Raw genomic sequence first — 23,949 nt, forward strand, 5'->3', positions numbered from 1 at the left:
CACCTAAAGTCAGTTCCGGATCAGCCGGGCTGTGGCTCGTATGTTGGTTTGCGTGCAGCCAGCAGCAACAGCCTGGTTGATCAGGCTCTGATCCACCAGGAGGCCTGGTCTCAGACCGGGCCGCGGGGGCGTTGACCCCCGGAACTCTCTCCAGGTAAACTCCAGGTGGGAAGGTGGGGTAGAGGTCAGCCTAGGAAAGGTTGGAGGTAGGGGGTAAAGGTGGTTTTGTGTGCGAGGGGCTTGGACTTCCAGCATGCATGCGTGAGCATGTTAGACAGGAGTGAATGGAGACAAGTGGCTTTTAGGATTTGACATGCTGTTGGAGTGTGAGCAGGGTAATATTTATGAAGGGATTCAGGGAAACTGGCAGGCCAGACTGGAGTCCTGGAGACGGGAAGTACAGTGCCTGAACTCTGAAGGAGGGGTGTTAATGTTGCAGTTTTATAACTGAAGTGTAAGCGCGCCTCTGGAAAAGACTGATGGAGTGAATGATGGTGAAAGTTTTTCTTTTTCGGGCCATCCTACCTTGGTGGGAAACGGCCGATGTGTTAATAAAATATTTAAAATAAAATAACTGCCATGTAATGGAAATGGGAGAACCTCTCAAGGGAGGGGTGACTTGATGCTGGTGAGGGACTCATGATCCAAGGAATTAGGCTTAATCTCCCCTTTCTCGTATTGAGCTTGAGTGCCTCCCATTCCCCAGGTGCTATGTAACCCCTATGGGTTTAGAGCTCCCACTTGATTATAGAATGGGAGTAAAAACAACCATATAAGAAATAGACTGATACAAATTTTGGAATATACAAAGATGGGGATCTAAAAGTTATTATTAGTAAAATAATTTTACCAGATCATATGAAATTGTGAGAAATAAGTATATGCTGAAAAGTGGTTTATAACTTATAATAGGTCTAAATTGGGTTATGCAACTGCTGTGTGGTGACTATAACTGAATAAAATCACATGGATCAAAGAGCTACAAAATGAATCCCAGAACTATAAGGTTTTGATGAAAAGCCGAAAATGCTAAACAATTTATTCAGAACGTTACATGTGTGTCTACCTAAACTGAAAGTTAATATCATACTCACAAGAAGGAATACAGGGAGAACATGACTGCATGTTCTTGGACTGCAGGAAATCATTTGATACTGTACCTAACCAGCAGCGCTGTATGACCCTGGTGGTTTAGTGCTTAGTTTTGATTATAATAATGTACCTAACCAGGAACTTATTCACAATTTTGAGGAGCATGCAACAATGCCATGTAGAGGGATATAGTGGATCAAGGAATACCTAAGGAACTAAAGGCGGATGTTTCAGGATGGGGAAAGTGTAACACATAGGGTTCCTCAAGGATCAGTACTCGGACCATTATTTGTTAATGGCAAAATTAATTCCTTTCTATGATTTTAGGAAGTGAGGGAGTATTCAGTAGTGACGGACGGAGCATTTATTAGTGATGGAGTGTTTAGTAGTGAGGGAGCATTTATTAGTGGAGGGGGTGTTTAGTAGTGAAGGAGCATTTATTAGTGATGGGGGGGGGAGTGTTTAGTAGTAACTGCAGGAGTGTTTAGCAGGAGGGAGAGTTTCGTAGTGATGCAGTGTTTAGAAGGTGCTGTGATAGTGTGTTGAGAGTGGCGATGGAAAGCCTTGGAGAAATAACTGACTGTAGGTTGAGCAGGACATTTATTCGGAAAATGGGTACCATTTCTACACTACATATGATATGCTGCCAGTTGAAGTGGGCTTGTTATTATATAGCTCGGCCACCTACCGAGGAGTCGATCCGATCATCGGCAGATGGAAAATATGCTCTCATGGACGTTAGGTGCTGGTTTGGGAGCGAGGCAAAGACGGGATGAAAAAATAATAACATTTAGAATGGGGACAAATTTCCCACCATGAAGGTGTATGAAGAAAAACAAGATGGCGGCTACCATTAGGTAAGGTGCATTCTAGCGGTGCGAGAGTATAGGGCAGACTGGTAGTTGACAGAAACATGGAGTAATGAAGAAAGACTGCTGGTTGACAGGAACGACGCGACACATAGGAGTCGTCACAGAGGCTGACTACTGGGAAATCCTTGGCAGCAGAGCCAGATTAATTAAGATTTTGAAGGCCCCTGGGTTACAGGTACTGTGAGGGCCCCCAGTGATATCTTCAATAGGAAAAGAATTCACAATCTGTCAACAGTTCATTATATACGTGATGTAATAACATACTACAATTATGGACTTACAGCAGTAATCTCTGGAGGCCCTCTAGCTAGCCAAGGCCCCTGGGCTGCAACCCCAAAAGCCACCCCTTAATTTCTTGTAGTCTTAGTTACGACAATGTCAGTTTTTTTAGGCTTATGAACTGTGAATTACTGCAATCTAATTAGGTGCGGCCCTAGACTACCTTCCAGTAGCTGGCCTAGTCAACTATGTAATCCCCGCCCTCAAGCCCAAACTTTGTTTTTTTGAACTTGATTTTCCATCGAATTTGCATCCCAATTAATTTGGCGTCCTTACTAACTACCTAGTTCACCTATATGAATGGCCCCTCACCTGCTTAAATATAACGTCATAATATTTCAGTCAAGATACTTAATCCGAGAGTGATGATGTGGCGTTAACTTTGTTGCTGTGGCAGGAAAATTTGTTGTCCTCAGTTTCTGTGATCCGGAACTGCATCAGGATGATTACGTAAGTAGTCACGAAGCTCAGGATCTGTAATATAACACAATAAATGTAACGCTTATCACTGTATACATTGTCTTCCTGCTATAGAATTCATTTCTGGCTATATGGACTTTAGCTATGTTTTTTACACTATTGAATTTACAGGCTGTTATCCTCTTTCTCACATCGTTGCTCCATAAACATACTTATCTACGTTCATGTTATCATAGTGGGTTATAGATCTACTCAGGCTTCTAACTGCATTCCTATAACAATCATTTTCATTATTTACTTCTCTCCTAATATTATTCCTAATGCTAGACACAGTTATACCAAAGTTATATTCTACATTCTCCTTCTCGATACTCTTCTTGGCTAACATATCAACTTTATCATGAAGGAGTAATCCAATGTGTGATGGGATCCATAGCAATTGTACATTAATTCCTTTGTCCCTAATTTTTGAGTATCTATACCTGGCTTCCCCAATGAGCATGTTGTTGGAGTCATTACATGAGTCAAGAGCCTTCAATGATGACAAAGAATCAGTAATGATGATAGAGTCAAGCTCAGTGTCATAGGTTAGCTTTAGCGCCATTAGGATTGCAAACAATTCAGTTTGCAGTGTAGACGCCCAGTTGTTAATTCTTATGCCTAACTCAACAAATTTATTATCGTTCTTAACTAGGGAAGTGGCAACAAGAGCAGATGCAGCCCTGCCAGAAGACTCCTGTTTAGATCCATCAGTGTATATAACTTGTGATAACTTGTTACTACCAGCTAGGCGAAAAATTTCTTCTTGAGCAGTTGCTCTAACAAGAGATTTAAGGAAGGGATTACTAGCAATGAGCTTATTGGGAGGGACTTGTAGGTATGTGATATTAAATGAACACATCTTCCATGGAGGGGTGAAATGCTCTTGTTGCCTACAGTGATACAGTTCATGCAGGTTATAAAACTTAATGCAATTGCACGTTTTCACAATCCATTTAGATCTGTGTGTATTTACCTCTAGACACTTGGTAAGATTCACTGTGACAGTGTCTGGTTCGTTTCTCAACATTCTAATACCGAGTACAGTGTTAATTTCAACAATCCTATCACTGATACTAGAAATACCAAGCTCCTTCCTCATGTTAAGAACTTTTGTAGATCTGGGACAGCCAAGAATAATCCTGAGAGCTTCATATTCTACAGCTCAGTGTTATTTAAGATATTCTTCCACTCCTGGCTTCTACGAGTCCGGAACCCAGTTTTTTTAAGAAACCCGTGGAACCGTTTTCCCAGAGGATGTCATCCACAGTAGCCGGCTAGCACCCAGGTACCTATTTACTGCAGACGTAAGGAGATTTATCCAGTCTCGACTTCCTAGTCACTTAACAAGGAGGTTTCAGCTGTGAATCAATGACCCTTCCACTGGCATACCTTCGTTGTTATAAGTTAGGTTAGATAAATTAATCAAACTTAATGAAAATGAAAATATTACACAAATATAATTGCGCCTTACCATCAAAGGCTTCTGAAGTTGAACAGAAGAGTTAGTCTACAGACTACAGAACCAACGTTCTGGTTAAATCCTAAGGCCCCAACCCCTCCCTCCCTGCTCCCCCCCCCCTTCTCTCTCTCTCTCTCTTGCCAGGGATTCGAACGTAAGTCATACTTGCCCGTTCTTGCTGGACATCGGGAGACCTCGCTACAAACGTTAAAATGGTTCTCAGACTCTCTTTTACACTGAGAATCGACATCACGTGAGCTTTTGAATGTATGTAGCAGAGTAGTTACTCCACTGGCTCTCGTCAATGACAGGTGACCTCAGATGACCTAATCAGAGATACTCACGTCAACTATTCTTGCTCGACATAGGATGAAGAAACCACCTATGCTGAAACCAGGGTCGTCTTCAAGCAGCTCCAACAGGTCTCTGATCTGCAAGGACAGGTCAACATAGGTCACTAGATCAACACGGGTCACTAGGTATAAAAAGGCAAGAACCGATAAATGGGAATAAATACACAGGTAGCAGAGGACCCCTAAGGGAGGTTCCTTGATGCTGGTGAGGGGGCTTTTCATCCAGGGAATTGGATTTGTGCTCCAATTCCCTGAATTAAGCCTAAAAGTCTTTCATCTTCCCACAGGCGCTGTATAATGCCTACGGGTTTAGTGCTCCCCATGATAAAAATAATAATAGCAGAGGGTCCTTTGAAAACAACGTTTCTCCCAAGGCTGGGCTTATCAAATATTAATATTACCCTCTGCTCCAGTCCCTGGACCCATTATGTACCTCTGTAATCTTTTGACTACCGCCCACAGGATGGGTATGGAATGCATAATAAACATATTAAACTAACTCCTAGTGCCTTTATTCCTACGGGTCACTAGGTAAAGATAGGTAGTTAAATAAACAGGAATCCTGGGTCTGCAGTACTGCACGTTGCAAATGTTATTTCAGTGATAGATAATTATTAGTGAGATGTCTTTTCCCCGAGCCTCAAAATCCATTCTGTATTGTGTGCTCAAGGGTAACATTGTAGGAACATCAAGATGACACTCACCTCCTCCTTGTGCGCCGGGTCGGTTCTCTTGTGACGTATTCTCTTCAGCGCCACACGTAACCTCTCCTTCTGTGAGGATTAAGTAAGTAAGTAAATTTATTCAGGTATACACAACACAGTTACATAGAATTATCATACATAGCAGCATATGTGTAGAGAACAACTCAACGTCACACACTGTGTCCCTCAGTCGTAAGGTTTAGTGCAGCTCTCAAAAATCAGGGACAAAGGAATTAATGTACAATTGCTATGGATCCCATCACACATTGGATTACTCCTTCATGATAAAGTTGATATGTTATACAAGAAGAGTACCCAGAAGGAGAATGTAGAATATAACTTAAGGAGATTTGTGCCAAGCGGAATGATGTCCAAATGTTTGTGCAGAAGTACAAGTAAATAATAAATATGATTGTTATAGGAATGCAGTTAGAAGCCTGAGTAGATCTATAACCCACTATGATAACATGAACGTAGATAAGTATGTATATGGAGCAACTTGCAATGTGAACAGACTGACTGATGTTGTAGTGGCCAGGCTTAGGCTTGGTTACAAGTACTTCTGGCAGTTTGGGAGACACACAGATGATGATCAAACTAAATGTAAATTATGTGATCAGGCATATGGTCACTCTCTTGAACACTATGTGCTTAATTGTCCACTTATTGAGGGATACAGAGACAGACAGTATAATATCCTATGTGACATGTCAAGATATCTTATTAATGAAAATAAGATACCAGATATACTAAGCAAATTTCCTAAATTTGCTTGTAACAGATGAGTGAACTATATATATGTAGATATAAATCCATATGTACTCCTGTTAACCCTTTGGGGCCTAGTTCCTAGGCCTTTTGTGTATCCATAAGCTCTTGCGCTACCGTCCACAGGATGGATATGGGGTGCATAATAAACTAGCCACTTCGGTGGCAAAATCTAAAAAATCTAATCTCAGGTGTTTAGTCATCATATATTTAGTCATCACGTGTTTCGTGCCTTCATATATGTTTAGTGTAGTTATGCATTATGTGTAGTCATATGTTTAGTGTAGTTATGTGTTTAGTGTGGTTATCATGTGTTAGTGCAATTATGTATTAAGTGTAGTCATGATGTGTTTAGTGTAGTAATCATGTTTTTAGTGTAATTATAATGTTCAGTGTAGTTATCACATGTTTAGTGCAGTTATCATGTGTTTAGTGTAGATATCATGTGTTTAGTGTAGTTATGCATTAAGTGTAGTCATGATGTTTTTAGTGTAATTATGTGTTTAGTGTAGTTATGATGTGTTTAGAGTAGTTATGATGTGTTTAGTGTAGTTATGATGTGTTTAGTGCAGTTATCATGTGTCTAGTTATCATGCATTTAGTGTAGTTATCATGTGTTTAGTGTAGTTATCATGTGTTTAATATAGTTATCGTGTTTAGTGTAGTTTATATGTGTTAAGTGTATTTATCATGTGTTTAGTGTAGTTATGTGTTTAGTGTAATCATGTATTTGGTGTAGTTATGTGTTTAGTGTAGTTATGTGTTTTGTGTATTTATGTGTTTAGTGTAGTTATCATGTGTTTAGTGTAGTTATGTGTTTAGTGTAGTTATGTTTAGTGTGGTCATCCTGTTTATTGAAGTTATCGTGTGTTTAGTGTAGTTATCATGTGTTTAGTATAGTTATCATGTTTAGTGTAGTTATGTGTTTTGTATAGTTATCGTGTATTTAGTGTAGCTATCATGTGTTTAGTGTAGTTATCATGCGTTTAGTGTAGTTATCATGTGTTTAGTGTAGTTATCATGTGTTTAGTGCAGTTATCATGTGCTTAGTGTGTTTATCATGTGTTTAGTGTAGTTATCATGAGTTTAGTGTAGTTATCACGTGTTTAGTGTAGTTATGTTTTTTGTGTAGTTATGTGTTTAGTGCAGTTATTATGTGTTTAGTGTAGTTATCATGTGTTTAGTGTAGTTATTTTGTGTTTAGTGCAGTTATCATGTGTTTAGTGTAGTTATTATGTATTAAGTAGGTAAGTTTATTCAGGTATACACAAATACAGTTGCATAGATTATCATACATAGCAACATATTAGTGTAGTTAATATGTTTAGTGTATTTATCATGTGTTTAGTGTAATTATCATGTGTTGTGTGTATTTATCATGTGTTTAGTGTAGTTATTATGTGTTTAGTGTAGTTATCATGTGTTTAGTGTAGTTATCTTGTGTTTAGTGTAGTTATCTTGTGTTTAGTGTAGTTATCTTGTGTTTAGTGTAGTTATCATGTGTTTAGTGTAGTTGTGTTTCGTCTCGTTCACGATTTTAATAACAAAGATATTTAAAATATCATTGGGCGATATATCGACTAGAAGAGTCATGAGGACTGCGTCACTTGTACATCACCAGTCAAAAAAGACTTTAACGCCTGTTGATAAAGCTCTACACAGATTAAAACATTGCACTCCTAAAAGCTTAAAGTAAATGATACCCACATGATATGGAAAAAAAATGTACAGTTGAGGACATATATTAAAGGCAACGTTTCGCCACGAGTGGCATCTTTAGTCCTAACCTTAATAAAAGCTCGTTTTGCAGCTTGTATCTTTGTCCTCGCAATACCGTAGCTGGAAAAATGTACAATTAACTCAAAACTGTGAATGTAACTAGTCTACGTTTTGTTCTGTCCTAGACCAGAGGGCAATTATCATAAAAACCTTACTGTGTACACACTGCTAGAATGACATTACAGAGGACGGTGTGGTAGTGACCTGTAGGGTGAGGGCGTGAGGAACGTTGGTGAGGAAGAACAGTGGGAAGAATGTCATGACGATCAGTCCTAAGGAGGCTATTTGGTCGGGCAACTCCTGCCGCTCCTGTATAGATACTGAGAAGCAGCTAACGATGGAGCTGATGGTTGACTGTAGAAGAGAAAGTCCAACCAAGAACTGGAAGTAGTTTTTGATCATATTTTGTGAATCGTACAAGTCAGCGAGCAAAACTTTAGCCTTTTCAAAATTGATGCGAGTCGTAGTTGCAAGAGGGTTCTGTAACGGGTGATGTTGGGCTTTGTTCCTGTGAGCTGAGTGGGTCCAGCTGTTGACCTGAGGTGGGGAGAGACGCTCAACATCACCCACTATGTCAAAAAAATTGTTATATGCGGTTGCCTGCAGTCTAATCAGACTAGAGTACATCATCATTGACACATTGAATACTAATGGCTTCACCGATGCCTTGAATATGTTTCCAAATCTAACAAAGCTAAATTGTTTTTCTCTTACTGCCATTGCTATATTTCCGGCGCAGATGCACATGAAACCAAACAGATGATTTCCCATGACAAACCAAATGTTTTTGTCAGTATAATAGGGTTTACCTGTGAAGCCGTGAGTCCTACACAGGGTGTGCATCCTGGTGAGAGCCTTGGCAAGTGCTGGGGCCTGGCCTAGCATGTGAATCCTCAGCAAGATGGTGGTTATCATATTAACTAAATCATTGAATTTCTGCATGACCATGAAGGTGGTAGCAGACTTGTTTAGTATTACTATAAACCCAATTCCGCCATAGGAAAAATATGACACAATTAAAGACCCAAAAATGATAGACCACGCCATCCACTTCTTGTTTCGCTTGATACTGTGCAGTGAGTCAACAGTCACTCGCGACTTTTTAGTGTCAGCGCCACTTGTCCAAATGAAAGGAAACCCCCCCAACAGTTTATACATGAAAATGACAGGCGTCATCCCCAGCAGATACACCTCCATGTCTGCCCCAGTACGCCAGCACCGAGCGGACCCACGACGCTGTGTGCTTCTTGCTGTCTTGACTACTCTGAGTCACAAGAAACATTGAGTTATTATCCAGCTGACAGCAGACTCTTGACACTATTGATCACGTTAATACTTCCAACACCAACTGGGACTCTGTTGCACCAGCCCAATGGGTCATTGGGATTCAATATCCTATAATGGACTTATTTTGTTACAGTGGTCTTCGGACAAATTTTTGTGAGTTACCAAGCATGTTCAGTTTAGTATGGAATATTGGTCTTATGAATTTAGTATAATGTTTGTGCACAGTAAATGTAAGTGCTAATTTAGGCTGCTCTGTTTTTTGCAATGCGCACATACATAAACATAATTTTGTTATATAAATATTGTTGAAAAGGCTCCATTAGCAATGGGTTCCTGCGGAAGTTACATGTAGCAGACCCAACGCTGTTACCGCTCAACCAACAACCTTAAAATAGGAAGATTTTAAAAATGACACTTATTACGGCTTATTTAATAGCTAATGCATCTTATGACCAGGATATTGTCCATTCAATTTTGTTTGTGTGTGGGCAAATTTGTCAGTACAATATTTTTCTTTTTAACTTGGAATTATTGGAAACTGGTTGTATTTGAAATCTAACTGCAAAGACAAAGCTGAGAGAATTGAAAATTTGCATTTTTATAGTGTTTTTAAATTTGATGAGATTAAAGAGCCCTTAATTACTGCACGACTTGATGCCAGAGCCGTCCCACGGTTAGCTAGTTTTCTCATTCCATCTAAGGTAGAATTTTGCTCATAACTTCAGAATGTCTGATTTGTTCATCTTCTGCTCTAATCCATGGTCAGCTGTCACTAGGTGAAGGTTGATGGAGAAATTAACAAGTGCAGGTGCTCTCTGCTCAACCTTATATAGAACAATCCCGAAATTAGTTTCCACGAGATAGCTTCACAATTTAAACACTGATGCATCTTAGATGAAGGTTGGTATTGTATATGGAGTGTTGGCGCCATTTTTAATTCCGAAGTGATTTAATAACATTTTGCATTATATAACAAGATTATACTTTCTAAGGAAGGGGGAAGGTGTCTTGTTGCTGGTAAGGGGCTCTTGATCTAAGGAACTGGGCTACTCTTTCCCCTCCTTGGATGGAATATGAATGTCGCCCATTACATAGGTGCTTTATGACCCATACGGGCGTAGCGCTTTCTCAAGTGTAAATGGTAGCAGCTTTTAATGGCTTAAGCATCGTATGAAATAGATGGAACTTTTTTGGATACAGGCTGTGGATGGTGTAAATTTCGTTGGATTCTGTCCAGTAACTGAAGAATGCATCGTCTGGTAGGCTTGAAACTTTTAGTGCTGATGTGCGTTCTTCAAAGTAAGCTTCACCTTTGTGAAATAAATGGAGAATGTCTCTTCTGATAAGAAATAAATCAGTCTGACCTTTTTTTTTTTGTTATCCTAGGTTAGATCTACATAATGTGCCCATAACATGTATGCTTCAGAGATAATATTAAAAAATAACGTGTTAAACATATAAATAAAAGTTACTTAATTAGTTTTTTTACTTTACCTGGAGTTTACCTGGAGAGAGTTCCGGGGGTCAACGCCCCCGCGGCCCGGTCTGTGACCAGGCCTCCTGGTGGATCAGAGCCTGGTCAACCAGTCTTCCTTGAACAAATGGTTGGACTGATTTTACCCTGTGTAGTTACTATATAATGCTTTCATGCTATAACTTCCGAGTGGTGCATCAAATTACCTTCAACTTTACTCAGACTTATTTAATATCGCAGCGTCTGAGTGCCGGTATATTTTAAAATATTGATCTTTCCGATATCCTAGAAAAGTCTGAATTAGATTTAGGCTATGTCCTAAATTTACCATTTTTTCTTAAATACATTTGGTTATTAGTTCCCATATGATGACTTGTGAATGAGTCTTCTGATTCCCTTCAAGACTTCAACGTTAAATATTTAACTGCAGTGCAAACTTCTGCGGCACTCTGCACTATTCCAGTCGCGAGGCTTGAGGTTGAGGAACCTGGGGTTATGCAATACTGGGATACCTTCCTCAGATCCCACACACACCGAAATGTATCTAGTTTAAAATATTGTTGACAAGCAAGCTATCATATATTTATATTCTTACACGGAGCTAAGTTACGTCTCTTGCATAATTTAAGGTATTGTTATCAGCATAAAGGTTGGTGGCAGCTGAAGTGTTCACTGATCGCTCATGTAACCCACTGACGAACACACTCAGGTGTATGTCCATCAGTGTATATATATCCAGAGGTATGTGTCTCTCAGTGTATGTATATCCAGAGGTATGTGTCTCTCAGTGTATGTATATCCAGAGGTATGTGTCTCTCAGTGTATGTATATCCAGAGGTATGTGTCTCTCAGTGTATGTATATCCAGAGGTATGTGTCTCTCAGTGTATGTATATCCAGAGGTATGTGTCTCAGTGTATGTATATCCAGAGGTATGTGTCTCAGTGTATGTATACCCAGAGGTGTGTGTCCCTCAGTGTATGTATACCCAGAGGTGTGTGCCCCTCGGAGTATGTATACCCAGAGGTATGTGTCCCTCAGTGTATTATACCCAGAGGTATGTGTCCCTCAGTGTATTATACCCAGAGGTATGTGTCCCTCAGTGTATGTATACCCAGAGGTGTGTGTCCCTCAGAGTATGTATACCCAGAGGAGTGTGTCCCTCAGAGTATGTATACCCAGAGGTGTGTGTCCCTCAGTATGTATACCCAGAGGAGTGTGTCCCTCAGTGTATGTATACCCAGAGGTATGTGTCTCTCAGTGTATGTATACCCAGAGGTGTGTGTCACCCAGAGTATGTATACCCAGAGGAGTGTGTCCCTCAGAGTATGTATACCCAGAGGTATGTGTCCCTCAGTGTACTCACCTAATTGTGGTTGCAGGGGTCGAGACTCAGCTCCTGGCCCCGCCTCTTCATACCCAGAGGTGTATCCCCCTCAGAGTATGTATACCGAGAGGTGTGTGTGTCTCTCAGAGTATGTATACCCAGAGGTATGTGTCCCTCAGTGTATTATACCCAGAGGTGTGTGTCCCTCAGAGTATGTATATCCAGAGGTATGTGTCTCTCAGTGTATGTATACCCAGAGGTATGTGTCTCAGTGTATGTATACCCAGAGGTATGTACTCACCTAATTGTGGTTGCAGGGGTCGAGACTCAGCTCCTGGCCCCCCCCTCTTCACTGAGTGCTACTAGGTCCTTTCTCTCTCTGCTCCATGAGCTTTATCATACCTCATCTTAAAGATATGTATGGTTCCTGCCTCCACTACCTCACTTGCTAGACTGTTCCACTTCCTGGCTACTCTGTGACTGAAGAAATACTTCCTAACATCCCTTTGACTCATATGGGTCTTCAACTTCCAATTGTGACCCATTGTTTCTGTGTTCCCTCTCTGTAACATCTTGTCTCTGTCCACCTTGTCTATTCTACGCAGTATTTTGTATGTTGTTATCATGTCTCCCCAGACCCTTCTGTCCTCCAGTGTTGTCAGGCCGATTTCCCTTAACCTTTCTTCGTAGGACATTCCCCTTAGCTCTGGAACTAACCTTGTCGCAAACCTTTACACTTTCTCTAATTTCTTGACGTGCTTGATCAAGTGTGGGTTCCAAACAGGTGTTGTATAGTGTATGTATATCCAGAGATGTGTGTCTCTTAGTGTATGTATACCCAGAGGTATGTGTCCCTCAGTGTATGTATACCCAGAGGTATGTGTCCCTCAGTGTATTATACCGAGAGGTGTGTGTCCCTCAGAGTATGTATACCCAGGAGTGTGTGTCTTTCAGTGTATGTATATCCAAGTGTGTGTCCCTCAGTGTATGTATACCCAGGGGTGTGTACTCACATATATGTATTTATATATTTGTGGTTGCAGGGGTTGATTCTTGACTCCTGGTTCTGGGTGTATGTACACCCAAGTGTCTGTAACTCTCAGTGTATACACACCGAGAGGTGTATATCTGTCTCAGTATACATACATCAAAAGTGTATCTCTCGATGTATACACACCACTCGGTGAGTATACATACGGTGAAAGGGAACAACGCCTGGTAATTGCTTTACGGAAGAAAATATAAAATATTACGCTATTTTATGATGCAGTGATCGATTCCTGGAGAGTTGAATGTTGAGGGTGAGGAGCGAGTGACGGGTGAGTGATCCTCATTATTCCACACAATCCTCACTACCTCACTATCTTTCATCACTACACACAATTTATTCTCTATTTTTCGTTGTCTTTTTTTAGGAATTGTATATATATATATATATATATATATATATATATATATATATGTGTGTGTGTGTGTGTGTGTGTGTGTGTGTGTGTGTGTGTGTGTGTGTGTGTGTGTGTGTGTGTGTGTGTGTGTGTGTGTGTGTATGTGTATACTCACCTATTTGTACTCGCCTATTTGTGGTTGCAGGGGTCGAGTCCTAGCTCCTGGCAGATATTTGTGTTTGTGTGTGTGTGTGTGTGTGTGTGTGTGTGTGTGTGTGTGTGTGTGTGTGTGTGTGTGTGTGTGTGTGTGTGTGTGTGTGTACTTACCTAGTTGAGGTTGCAGGGGTCGAGTCCTAGCTCCTGGCCCCGCGTCTTCAGTGTTAGCTACTAGGTCCATTCCCACCCTGCTACACGAGCTTTATCATACCTCTTCTTAAAGCTATGTATGGATCCTGCCTCCACTACATCACTTTCCACACAATTCAACTTCCTGACAACTCTTTGACTGAAAAAATACTTCCTAACATCCCCGTGGCTCGTCTGAGTCTTCAACTTCCAGTTGTGACCCCTTGTTGCTGTGTCTCACCTCTGGAACATCCTGTCTCTGTCCACTTTATCAATTCCTCTCAGTATTTTATGTCGTTATCATGTGTTCCCTATTTCTCTTGTCCTACAGTATCGTCAAGTCGATTACCATTATCCTCTCTTCGTAGGACATGCACCTTACCTCCGGGACTAGTCTCGGTGCAAACTTTTGCACTTTCTCTAGTTTGTTAACGTGCTTGACCAGGTGTGGGTTCCACACTGGTGCTACATACTCCAGTATGGGCCTGACATACACTGTGTACAGAGCCCTGAACGATTCCTTACTAAGGTGTCGGAATGCTGTTCTTAGGTTTGCTAGTCGCCCATATGCTGCAGCAGTTATTTGGTTGATGTGCACCTCGGATGTGCTCGGTATTATACTCACCCCAAGATCTTTTCCTTGAGTGAGGTTTGCAGTTGTTGGCCTCATAGACTGTACTCTATCTGCGGTCTACTTTGCCCTTCCCTGATCTTTACTGCTTTGAACTTGGTGGGGTTAAACTCTAGGAGCTAGTTGCTGGACCAGGCCTGCCGCCTGGTGAACTCACCTAGTTGTGGTTGCATTGGGTCGAGTCATAGTTCCTGGCCCTGCCTCTTCACTGGCCGCTACTGGGTCACTCTCCCTGCACCATGAGCTATTCCACTACAGTGGACCCTTGACTTACGATACTAATCCGTTCCAGAGAGCACATCGTAAGACGAAATTATCGTCTGTCGAATTAATTTTCCCCATAAGAAATAATGGAAATCAAATTAATCCGTTCAAGACTCCCAAAAGTATGAAAAAAAATATTTTTACCACAAGAAATATACATTTTCCTACACACAAACAGAAGGATACATGCACAATATATATTGCATAATGAAGAATAAATGACACTTACCTTTAGTGAAGATGTGGTGATGAGTAATGGGATGGGAGGAGGGGAGATGATGGAGGTGTATTATTTTTTGGAAGGGAGAATCCCCTTCCAAAAAGGACCACGGTGGCTTATTTAGCAGTTACAAGCACTAAAAACACTGGAATAATACAAAATGTTCCGAATGTATGCATGAAAGCGAACGTACTTGCTTGTAAACATTGGCACACTAACTGAAGGCAGGACAGCTGAGGCGCACTCAGGCCAGACAGACATGTGGACGCGTTGGAAGCGTAGGGGACGAATGATGTAAGCCGAGTTTTTTAACGTAGGTTGGGGTCAAATTCTTATGCTGACAAGCATCGTAAGTCGGTTTTATCGTAGGTTGAGGCCATCGTAAGTCGGGGGTCCACGGTATTCCACTTCCTAATTACTCTGTGGCTGAAGAAATACTTCCTAACATCCCTGTGATTCATCTGTGTCTTCAATTTCCAACTGTGTCCCCTTATTGCTGTGTCTCATCTCTGGAACATTCTGTCTCTGTTCACCTTGTCAATTCCTCTCAGTATTTTATATGTCGTTATCATGTCCCCCCTATCTCTCCTGTCCTCCAGTGTCATCAGGTCGATTTCCCTTAATCTCTCCTCGTAGGACATACCTCTTAGCTCTGGGACTAGTCTTGTTGCAAACCTTTGCACTTTCTCTAGTTTCTTTACATGCTTGGCTAGATGTGGATTCCAAACTAGTGCCGCATACTCTAATATGGGCCTTACATACACAGCGTACAGGGTCCTGAACGATTCCTAACTAAGATGTCAGAATGCTGTTCTTAGGTTTGCTAGGTGCCCATATGCTGCAGCAGTTATTTGGTTGATGTGTGCCTCAGGAGATGTGCCTGGTGTTATACTTACCCCAAAATCTTTTTCCTTTAGTGAGGCTTGTTGTCTCTGTCCCCCCTAGACTGTACTCCGTCTGCGGTCTTCTTTCCCCTTCCCCAATCTTCATGACTTTGCATTTGGTGGGGTTAAACTCCAGGAGCCAATTACTGGACCAGGCCTGCAGCCTGTCCAGATCCCTTTGTAGTTCTTCTTGGTTCTCGTCTATTCCTTCCGTCATGTCATTCACAAATACCAGAAACAGCACCAGTCCTGGGACTGACCCCTGTGGAGCCCCACTCATCACAGGTGCCCACTCTGACACCTCGCTGTGTGCTATGACACGTTGCTGTCTTCCTGACAGGTATTCCCTGATCCATTGTAGTGCCTTCTCTGTTATCCCTGCTGGTGCTCCAGTTTTTGCATTAATATCTTGTGAGGAACTGTGTCAAATGCCTTCTTACAGTCCAAGAAAATGCAGTCTACCCACCCCTCTCTCTCTTGTTTTACTGCTGTCACCCTGTCATAGAACTCCAGTAGATTTGTGACACAGGATTTCCCGTCCCTGAACCCATGTTGGCTCATTTCTTTCTAGGTGTTCCACCACTCTTCTCCTGTTAATCTTCTCCATGGCTTTGCATACTATACATGTCAGTGACACTGGTCTATAGTTTAGTGCTTCTTGTCTGTCCCCTTTTTGTAAAAATTGGACTACATTTGCTGTCTTCCATACCTCAGGTAATCTCCCTGTTTCGACAGATATGTTGAATATTGTTGTTAGGGGTACACATAACACCTCTGCACCCTCTCTCAGGACCCATGGAGAGATGTTATCTGGCCGCATCGCCTTTGAGGTGTCTAGCTCACTCAGAAGCCTCTTCACTTCTTCCTCAGTTGTATGTATTGTGTCCAACACTTGGTGGTGTACTCCACCTCTCCGTCTTTCTGGACTCCCGTCTGTCTCCTCTGTGAACACTTCTTTGAATCTCATGTTGAGTTCCTCGCATACTGTGTCTTCCATTGCAGACACTGCAAGGCTCCAGGCGGACATCAACCGAATCTTTCAGTGGGCTGCAGAAAACAATATGAAGTTCAACGATGAGAAATTTCAATTACTCAAATATGGTAAACACGAGGAAACTAAATCTTCATCAGAGTACAAAACAAATTCTGGCCACAATATAGAGCGAAACACCAACGTCAAAGACCTGGGAGTGATCATGTCGGAGGATCTCACCTTCAAGGACCATAACATTGTATCAATCGCATCTGCTAGAAAAATGACAGGATGGATAATGAGAACCTTCAAAACTAGGGAGGCCAAGCCCATGATGACACTCTTCAGGTCACTTGTTCTATCTAAGCTGGAATATTGCTGCACACTAACAGCACCTTTCAAGGCAGGTGAAATTGCTGACCTAGAAAATGTACAGAGAACCTTCACGGCACGCATAACGGAGATAAAACACCTCAATTACTGGGAGCGCTTGAGGTTCCTGAACCTGTATTCCCTGGAACGCAGGCGGGAGAGATACATGATTATATACACCTGGAAAATCCTAGAGGGACTAGTACCGAACTTGCACACGAAAATCACTCACTACGAAAGGAAAAGACTTGGCAGACGATGCAACATCCCCCCAATGAAAAGCAGGGGTGTCACTAGCACGTTAAGAGACCATACAATAAGTGTCAGGGGCCCGAGACTGTTCAACTGCCTCCCAGCATACATAAGGGGGATTACCAACAGACCCCTGGCAGTCTTCAAGCTGGCACTGGACAAGCACCTAAAGTCAGTTCCTGACCAGCCGGGCTGTGGCTCGTACGTTGGTTTGCGTGCAGCCAGCATTAACAGCCTGGTTGATCAGGCTCTGATCCACCAGGAGGCCTGGTCACAGACCGGGCCGCGGGGGCGTTGACCCCCGGAACTCTCTCCAGGTAAACTCCAGGTACTTCTCTGTCGTTTCTTGTGATCTCTCCTCCTTCCATCCATAGCCTGATTACCTGGTCCTTGACTGCTGTTTTCCTCGTGATGTGGCTGCACAACAGCTTTGGGTCAGATTTGGCTTTTGCCGCTATGTCATTTTCATATTGTCATTGGGCCTCCCTTCTTACCTGTGCATAGTCATTTCTGGCTCTACAACTGCTCTCCTTACTCTCCTGGGTCCTTTGCCTTCTATACTTCTTCCATTCCCTAGCGCACTTGGTTTTGGCCTCCCTGCACCTTTGGGTGAAGCACGGGCTCATCCTGGCTTTTTCATTATTCCTGTTACCCTTGGGTACAAACCTCTCCTCAGCTTCCTTGCATATAGTTGTCACACATTCCATCATCTCGTTTACTGACTTCCCTGCCAGTTCTCTGTACCACTGAACCCCTTTCAGGAAGTTCTTTATTCCTGTGTAGTCCCCCTTCTTGTAGTTTGGCTTCGTTCGTCCGGCTCTTCCCATTCCCCCCTCCACTTGTAACTCTTCTGTGTATTCGAATCTTAAAACCACGTGATCGCTGGCCTCAAGGGGTCTTTCATATGTGATGTCCTCAATATCTGCATTACTCAAGGTGAATACTAGGTCCAGTCTCGCTGGTTCATCCTTACGTGTTGGTGCCACCTCCACCATCTTAGCCTTCCACGTTTCTTGTCCCCCATGTGGCTCCAAGTTCTCCCAATCGATTTCCTTGTGGCTGAAGTCACCTATGATCAGTAGCTTTGCCCTGCTCGCGTGAGCCCTTCTTGCCACTTCAGCCAGTGTGTCGACCATCTGGTGTGTGTGTGTGTGTGTGTGTGTGTATTCTCATGGGAGTGGAAAAGAATTCTTCCTCAGTAAGAATGTGTGTCGTAAGAGGAGACTAAAATACCGGGAGGAAGGGGCTAGTAACCCTTTCTCCTGTATAAATTGCTAAATTTGAAAAGAAAAACTTCCGTTTTTCTTTTTAGGTCACCCTGCCCCTGTGGGATACGACCGGTTCGTTGGAAATATATATATATATATATATATATATATATATATATATATATATATATATATATATATATATATATATATATATATATATATATGAATGTATGTATGCAATCAGATCACAGTAAACAGGTGATACCACAATATGCAGATTAACCACTGTGAAAAAAAAATATGTTTTCACAGTGGTTATTCTGCATATTTATTTATTTATTTATTTATTTATTTATTTATTTGAACATGATACAGTGAAGTACAAAGTTATTACAGTGCAACATGCCAAAGCCGCTTGTATGCAGAGCATTATGGGCAGGCTTAAAATTAACTTAAGATTAACTAAGCAATGATATATTCAGTGGTAAAAACATTATTGTAAACAGATAACAATTTAGCACAAATGAGTATTACAAAGACAGGTCATATGGTCATTTACTGTGTTGCTGAGCATTCAGTAGAATGGAGTATTCTGTTAGGTAATGTAATTAAAAAATAAAGTTTGATTGGGTCACAGGTTAGACATTTATGAGATACAATAATGAGAAACATTTACGATATACAATTTATGAGATACAATTATTTAGTATTTATTTAGTTGTGGGTGAGTAAGTGATTTTTGAGAATAGACTTGAATTTATAAACAGACAGTGTTTCTTTTATATTCACAGGTAATGAATTCCAGATTTTAGGGCCTTTTATGTGCATTGAGTTTTTGCATAGTGTGAGATGGACACGAGGAACATCAAAGAATGATCTGTGCCTTGTGTTATGGTCATGTGTTCTGTTGAGGTTGGTAAGGAGACTTTTGAGGGGAGGGTTTATATCAGAATTAAGTGTTCTATGAATGTAGTAGGTGCAGTAATAATTATGGGTGTTTTGAATGGTGAGTAGGTTTAGAGTTTTGAATATTGGTGGAGTGTGCTGCCTGTAGTGGGAATTTGTTATCATTCTGACTGCAGCCTTTTGTTGGGTAATTAATGGTCTGAGATGGTTTATTGTTGTTGAGCCCCATGCACAAATTCCATAGGTGAGATAGGGGTAAATAAGTGAGTGATATAGGGCCAGGAGGGCTGACTGTGGAACATAGTACCGTATCTTCGATAGTATGCCTACGGTCTTGGAAATTTTGGGGGGAAATTTGTTGTATATGTGTTTGAAATTTGAGTCTATTATCAAGGTGGATTCCTAAGAATTTTCCCTCTGTGAGTTTTGTGATAGGTGATCAGTTTATCTCTATGTTAAGAGGGACGTCTGTAGCTCTGTTACCAAACTGAATGAAGTAGGTTTTGTCAATGTTTAGAGTAAATTTGTTAGTACTCATCCAGGTAGATATTTTCTGTAATTCGGTATTTACAGTATTGGCTAGCGTGACTGGGCTCGGGTGAGAGAAGACGTATGTAGTGTCATCTGCAAATAGTGTGGGTTTGAGTAGTTGCCATGCATTTGGTAGGTCATTTATGTATATGAGAAAGAGAAGAGGGCCTTGGACACTTCCCTGTGGGACACCAACTGTAATTGGCTGTGCTGAAGAGTTTGCTCCGTTTGTGTACACATATTGGCTTCTGTTGCTGAGGTATGACTTTAGGTAGTTGAGGGAGTGCCCTCTTATACCACAATGTAACAATTTTATATGGAGCAAGTCATGGTCAACTGTATCAAAAGCTTTACGTAAGTCTATGAAGATCCCCAGTGGGACTTCTTTTTCTCTTGCAGTGTATATGTGTTCTAGTATGTGTATAATAGCATCATTAGTATTTTTATTAGGCCTGAACCCAAATTGACAGGGGTTGAGTATGTTGTGGGAGATGAGGTAGGAATAGATTCGCTTATGAATTAATTTTTCGAAGATTTTAGAGAGAGGGTGTAAGTTGGATATTGGCCTATAGTTATTCAAGTCTATTTGGTCTCCTCCTTTATTGATCGGGGTGACCCTTGCTATTTTGAGAACTGTAGGGAAGGTAGAGGATTCTATGGATTTGTTAAAGAGTGTTGCAATGATTGGTGATAGTACTTGTGACGCTTTTTTGTATATAAAGGGTGGTAAGGTATTTAAATCTCCTGTCTTGCTTTTTAGTGTGTTGATAATGAGGGAGACTTCAGTAGGGTTAGTCGGAGCTAGGAACAGTGTGTTCGGGTAGTTGCCATTGAGGTAGTCATTGGGTGAGGTATCTGAGCTTGGGATTTTATTGGCAAGGTTTTTTCCTATAGTGAAGAAATTATTGAGTCTGTTCGCTGTTTCAGTTGGTGGGAATTGGGGTTCATCTGGTTTTGTTAATTCAATTTCGCTATTTCGTGATATCTTTTTTGTTCCTAGAATTGTTGATAGGGTTTTCCAGGTCTTTTTTATATCACCTCGTAAGTTGGATAATCTGTTCTCATAATACAGTTTTTTCAGCCCTTCTTATCAGGCTGGTTAGGATTGACGAGTAACGTTTTGTTTGGTCTCTGGTTATGTGACCCATTCTGTACTGTTTTTCGTATAGGTGCTTTGTATTTATGGATTGGAGGATGCTGGGTGTTAGCCAGGGACTGTTCAGTCTCTTAGCTGTCATCTGTTTAGTTTTTTGGGGGCAGTGCTTGTTATAAAGGTATTGGGTCTTTTTTAGAAAATTAGTAATACATTCGTCATTATCTATATAGATTTCTAGCTCAGTGTACCAGTCAATGTTTGCCACTGCTGCTGTGAAGTTATTAATGGCTGCCTCATTGTGAAGTCTGAAAGTGACTTTAGTAGTGTCTTGGGGTAGTTTGCCAAGGTTTGTGATGAGGAAGGTAGGGTAGTGATCTGTGGTATTATCTGTGATTATGCCTGATTTTAATGGGGATATGATGTTGGTCCAGATGTGGTCTAGTAGGGAAACACTAGTCTCTGTAACTCTTGTAGGTTTTGTTACCGTTGGTAGCAACATGCAGTTACTCAGTGTTTGTGAATTCAGTAACGTGTGGGTCCTGGTCTTGCAGGAGATTTATATTGAAGTCACCTGAGAGTAGTAAGTGATCATTGTTCATGCGTGCATCAGTTATCATACTTCCTAGGTTGTCACTAAATCGGCTAATGTTTGACTGTGGTACTCTGTAGATGTTTATCCCTGTGAGAGGTTTTTGTAGGTATTTGGATTTGAATTTAGCTATTATATATTCCCCATGTTCATCAACAAGGGGGTGGCTGTGCCACCCCCTTGTTGATCTGGCCTACAGTTGTGTATGGCTGTGTAACCAGGAATGGCATAGATATCTGTAGTATCAGGCTTAAGCCAGGTTTCGGAGAGAGTAATGATGGATATACTGGAATGCAAGGAATTTAGTAATGCTATGAGGTCATCGTAATGTTTACTTAAAGATCTGATATTGTAGTTAAAGATAGTTATGTTGTTGTTGGCTCTGAGAAGTGCATTTGATTGTTCTGCTGTGTAGTAATTACAGTTACTGTTTGATTCATTTAAGTCATTCAATAAGAGGTTAGTATCAGGATCAATGCTTGTTATCATAAGATTTATAGTGAATCTATAGTTAGAATTAAGTATAAGACAAAGTAAATATTCTAAAGCTATAAATAGCACCTGAGTTATTTTAACAAATGTAAGAAATTTGATCTAAGGTAGTTCTTTAAAACTAAAATAAAGGAGACAATATATAAGGGACTAAAAAAAACTGTGGTGAACAAATAAAATGGTAATCAAATAAATGAGCTAGGGAATATAATGGCAAAAATAGTGAATATTTTTGGATACAACACGTACAAGAGCAACGTCCGCTACTAGCCTGAAGAAGGTAAGTCACAATGCCATGGCTGAAACAATTAACAAAGAAGGAACCTCTAACAGCGTAAAGTTCACTCTCTTAGTGCGGGTTATTTGTGAAGAACCTGGACGGGAATACAAATCCCTCAGCAGTTCAGGTCAGGGCACATTAGCCGACTGTTGTGGGTCGCATTCAGTGAGAAAATTAACTTTTGCTGCGCGAAATGCATTGCATAACCAGCGGCTTTCTTTAATGTGTGCCAGTAATGTCGACCAGGTCTGTATTAGTTTTATCATGACATACTTTGTAGAAAGAGAGATTATTATTATTATTATTATTATTATTATTATTATTATTATTATTATTATTATTATTATTATTATTATTATTATTATTATTATTATTATTATTGTCGTAAGGAAACGATCGTTTGTAAAGATTTAGATTTTGCCACCGAAGTGGCTAGTTTATTGTGCACCCCATATCCATCCTGTGGACGGTAGCGCAAGAGCTTATGGATACACAAAAGGCCCAGGAACTAGGCCCCAAAGGGTTAACAGGAATACATATGGATTTATATCTACATATCTATAGTTCACTTATCTGTTACAAGCAAATTTAGGAAATTTGCTTAGTATATTTGGTATCTTACTTTCATTAATAAGATATCTTGACATGTCACATAGGTTATTATACTGTCTGTCTCTGTATTCCTCAATAAGTGGACAATTAAGCACATAGTGTTCAAGAGAGTGACCATATGCCTGATCACATAATTTACATTTAGCTTGATCATCATCTGTGTGTCTCCCAAACTGCCAGAAGTACTTGTAACCAAGCCTAAGCCTGGCCACTACAACATCAGTCAGTCTGTTCACATTGCAAGTTGCTCCATAAACATACTTATCTACGTTCATGTTATCATAGTGGGTTATAGATCTACTCAGGCTTCTAATTGCACTCCTATAACAATCATTTTCATTATTTACTTCTCTCCTAATATTATTCCTAATGCTAGACACAGTTATACCAAAGTTATATTCTACATTCTCCTTCTGGGTACTCTTCTTGGCTAACATATCAACTTTATCGTGAAGGAGTAATCCAATGTGTGATGGGATCCATAGCAACTGTACATTAATTCCTTTGTCCCTGATTTTTGAGTATTTATACCTGGCTTCTCCAATGAGCATGTTATTGGAGTCATTATATGAGTCAAGAGCCTTCAATGATGACATAGAATCAGTAATGATGATAGAGTCAAGCTCAGTGTCATAGGTTAGCTTTAGCGCCATTAGGATTGCAAACAATTCAGTTTGCAGTGTAGACGCCCAGTTGTTAATTCTTATGCCTAACTCAACAAATTTATTATCGTTCTTAACTAGGGAGGTGGCAACAAGAGCAGATGCAGCCCTGCCAGAAGACTCCTGTTCAGATCCATCAGTGTATATAACTTGTGGTAACTTATTATTACCAGCTAGGCGAGAAATTTCTTCTTGAGCAGTTATTTTAACAAGTGATTTAAGGAAGGGATTACTAGCAATGAGCTTCTTGGGAGGCACTTGCTGGTATGTGATATTAAATGAACACATCTTCCACGGAGGGGTGAAATGCTCTTGTTGCCTAGTGATACAGTTCATGCAGGTTGTAAAACTTAATGCAATTGCACGTTTTCACAATCCATTTAGATCTG

At 40.8% G+C, this 23,949-nt stretch overlaps 1 protein-coding gene across 1 annotated transcript; it reads right to left on the reverse strand.

Annotated features, from left to right (window-relative positions):
- Positions 1-1,556: 1,556 nt before the first annotated feature.
- On the reverse strand, positions 1,557-8,965 carry LOC128705151 (uncharacterized). Its single transcript, XM_053800361.2, has 4 exons — positions 7,973-8,965; positions 5,222-5,290; positions 4,509-4,595; positions 1,557-2,717 (listed from the first exon to the last, which is right to left on the reverse strand). The coding sequence occupies exons 1-4, from the start codon at positions 8,963-8,965 to the stop codon at positions 2,595-2,597; spliced, it is 1,272 nt and encodes a 423-aa protein (XP_053656336.1). The 3' UTR covers positions 1,557-2,594.
- Positions 8,966-23,949: the final 14,984 nt, after the last annotated feature.

The sequence above is a fragment of the Cherax quadricarinatus genome, chromosome 27 (assembly GCF_038502225.1).
Source record: "Cherax quadricarinatus isolate ZL_2023a chromosome 27, ASM3850222v1, whole genome shotgun sequence".
Lineage (NCBI taxonomy): Eukaryota > Metazoa > Arthropoda > Malacostraca > Decapoda > Parastacidae > Cherax > Cherax quadricarinatus.

Excerpts from the sequence above, each read along its gene's own strand:
- LOC128705151 (XM_053800361.2), bottom strand. The coding sequence starts at position 8,965 with ATGGAGGTGTATCTGCTGGGGATGACGCCTGTCATTTTCATGTATAAA. Across the intron at positions 5,291-7,972 it reads CTCACGCCCTCACCCTACAG|AAGGAGAGGTTACGTGTGGC; the intron begins GTCACTACCACA and ends TAATCCTCACAG. Across the intron at positions 2,718-4,508 it reads GTCGAGCAAGAATAGTTGAC|ATCCTGAGCTTCGTGACTAC; the intron begins GTGAGTATCTCT and ends GTTATATTACAG.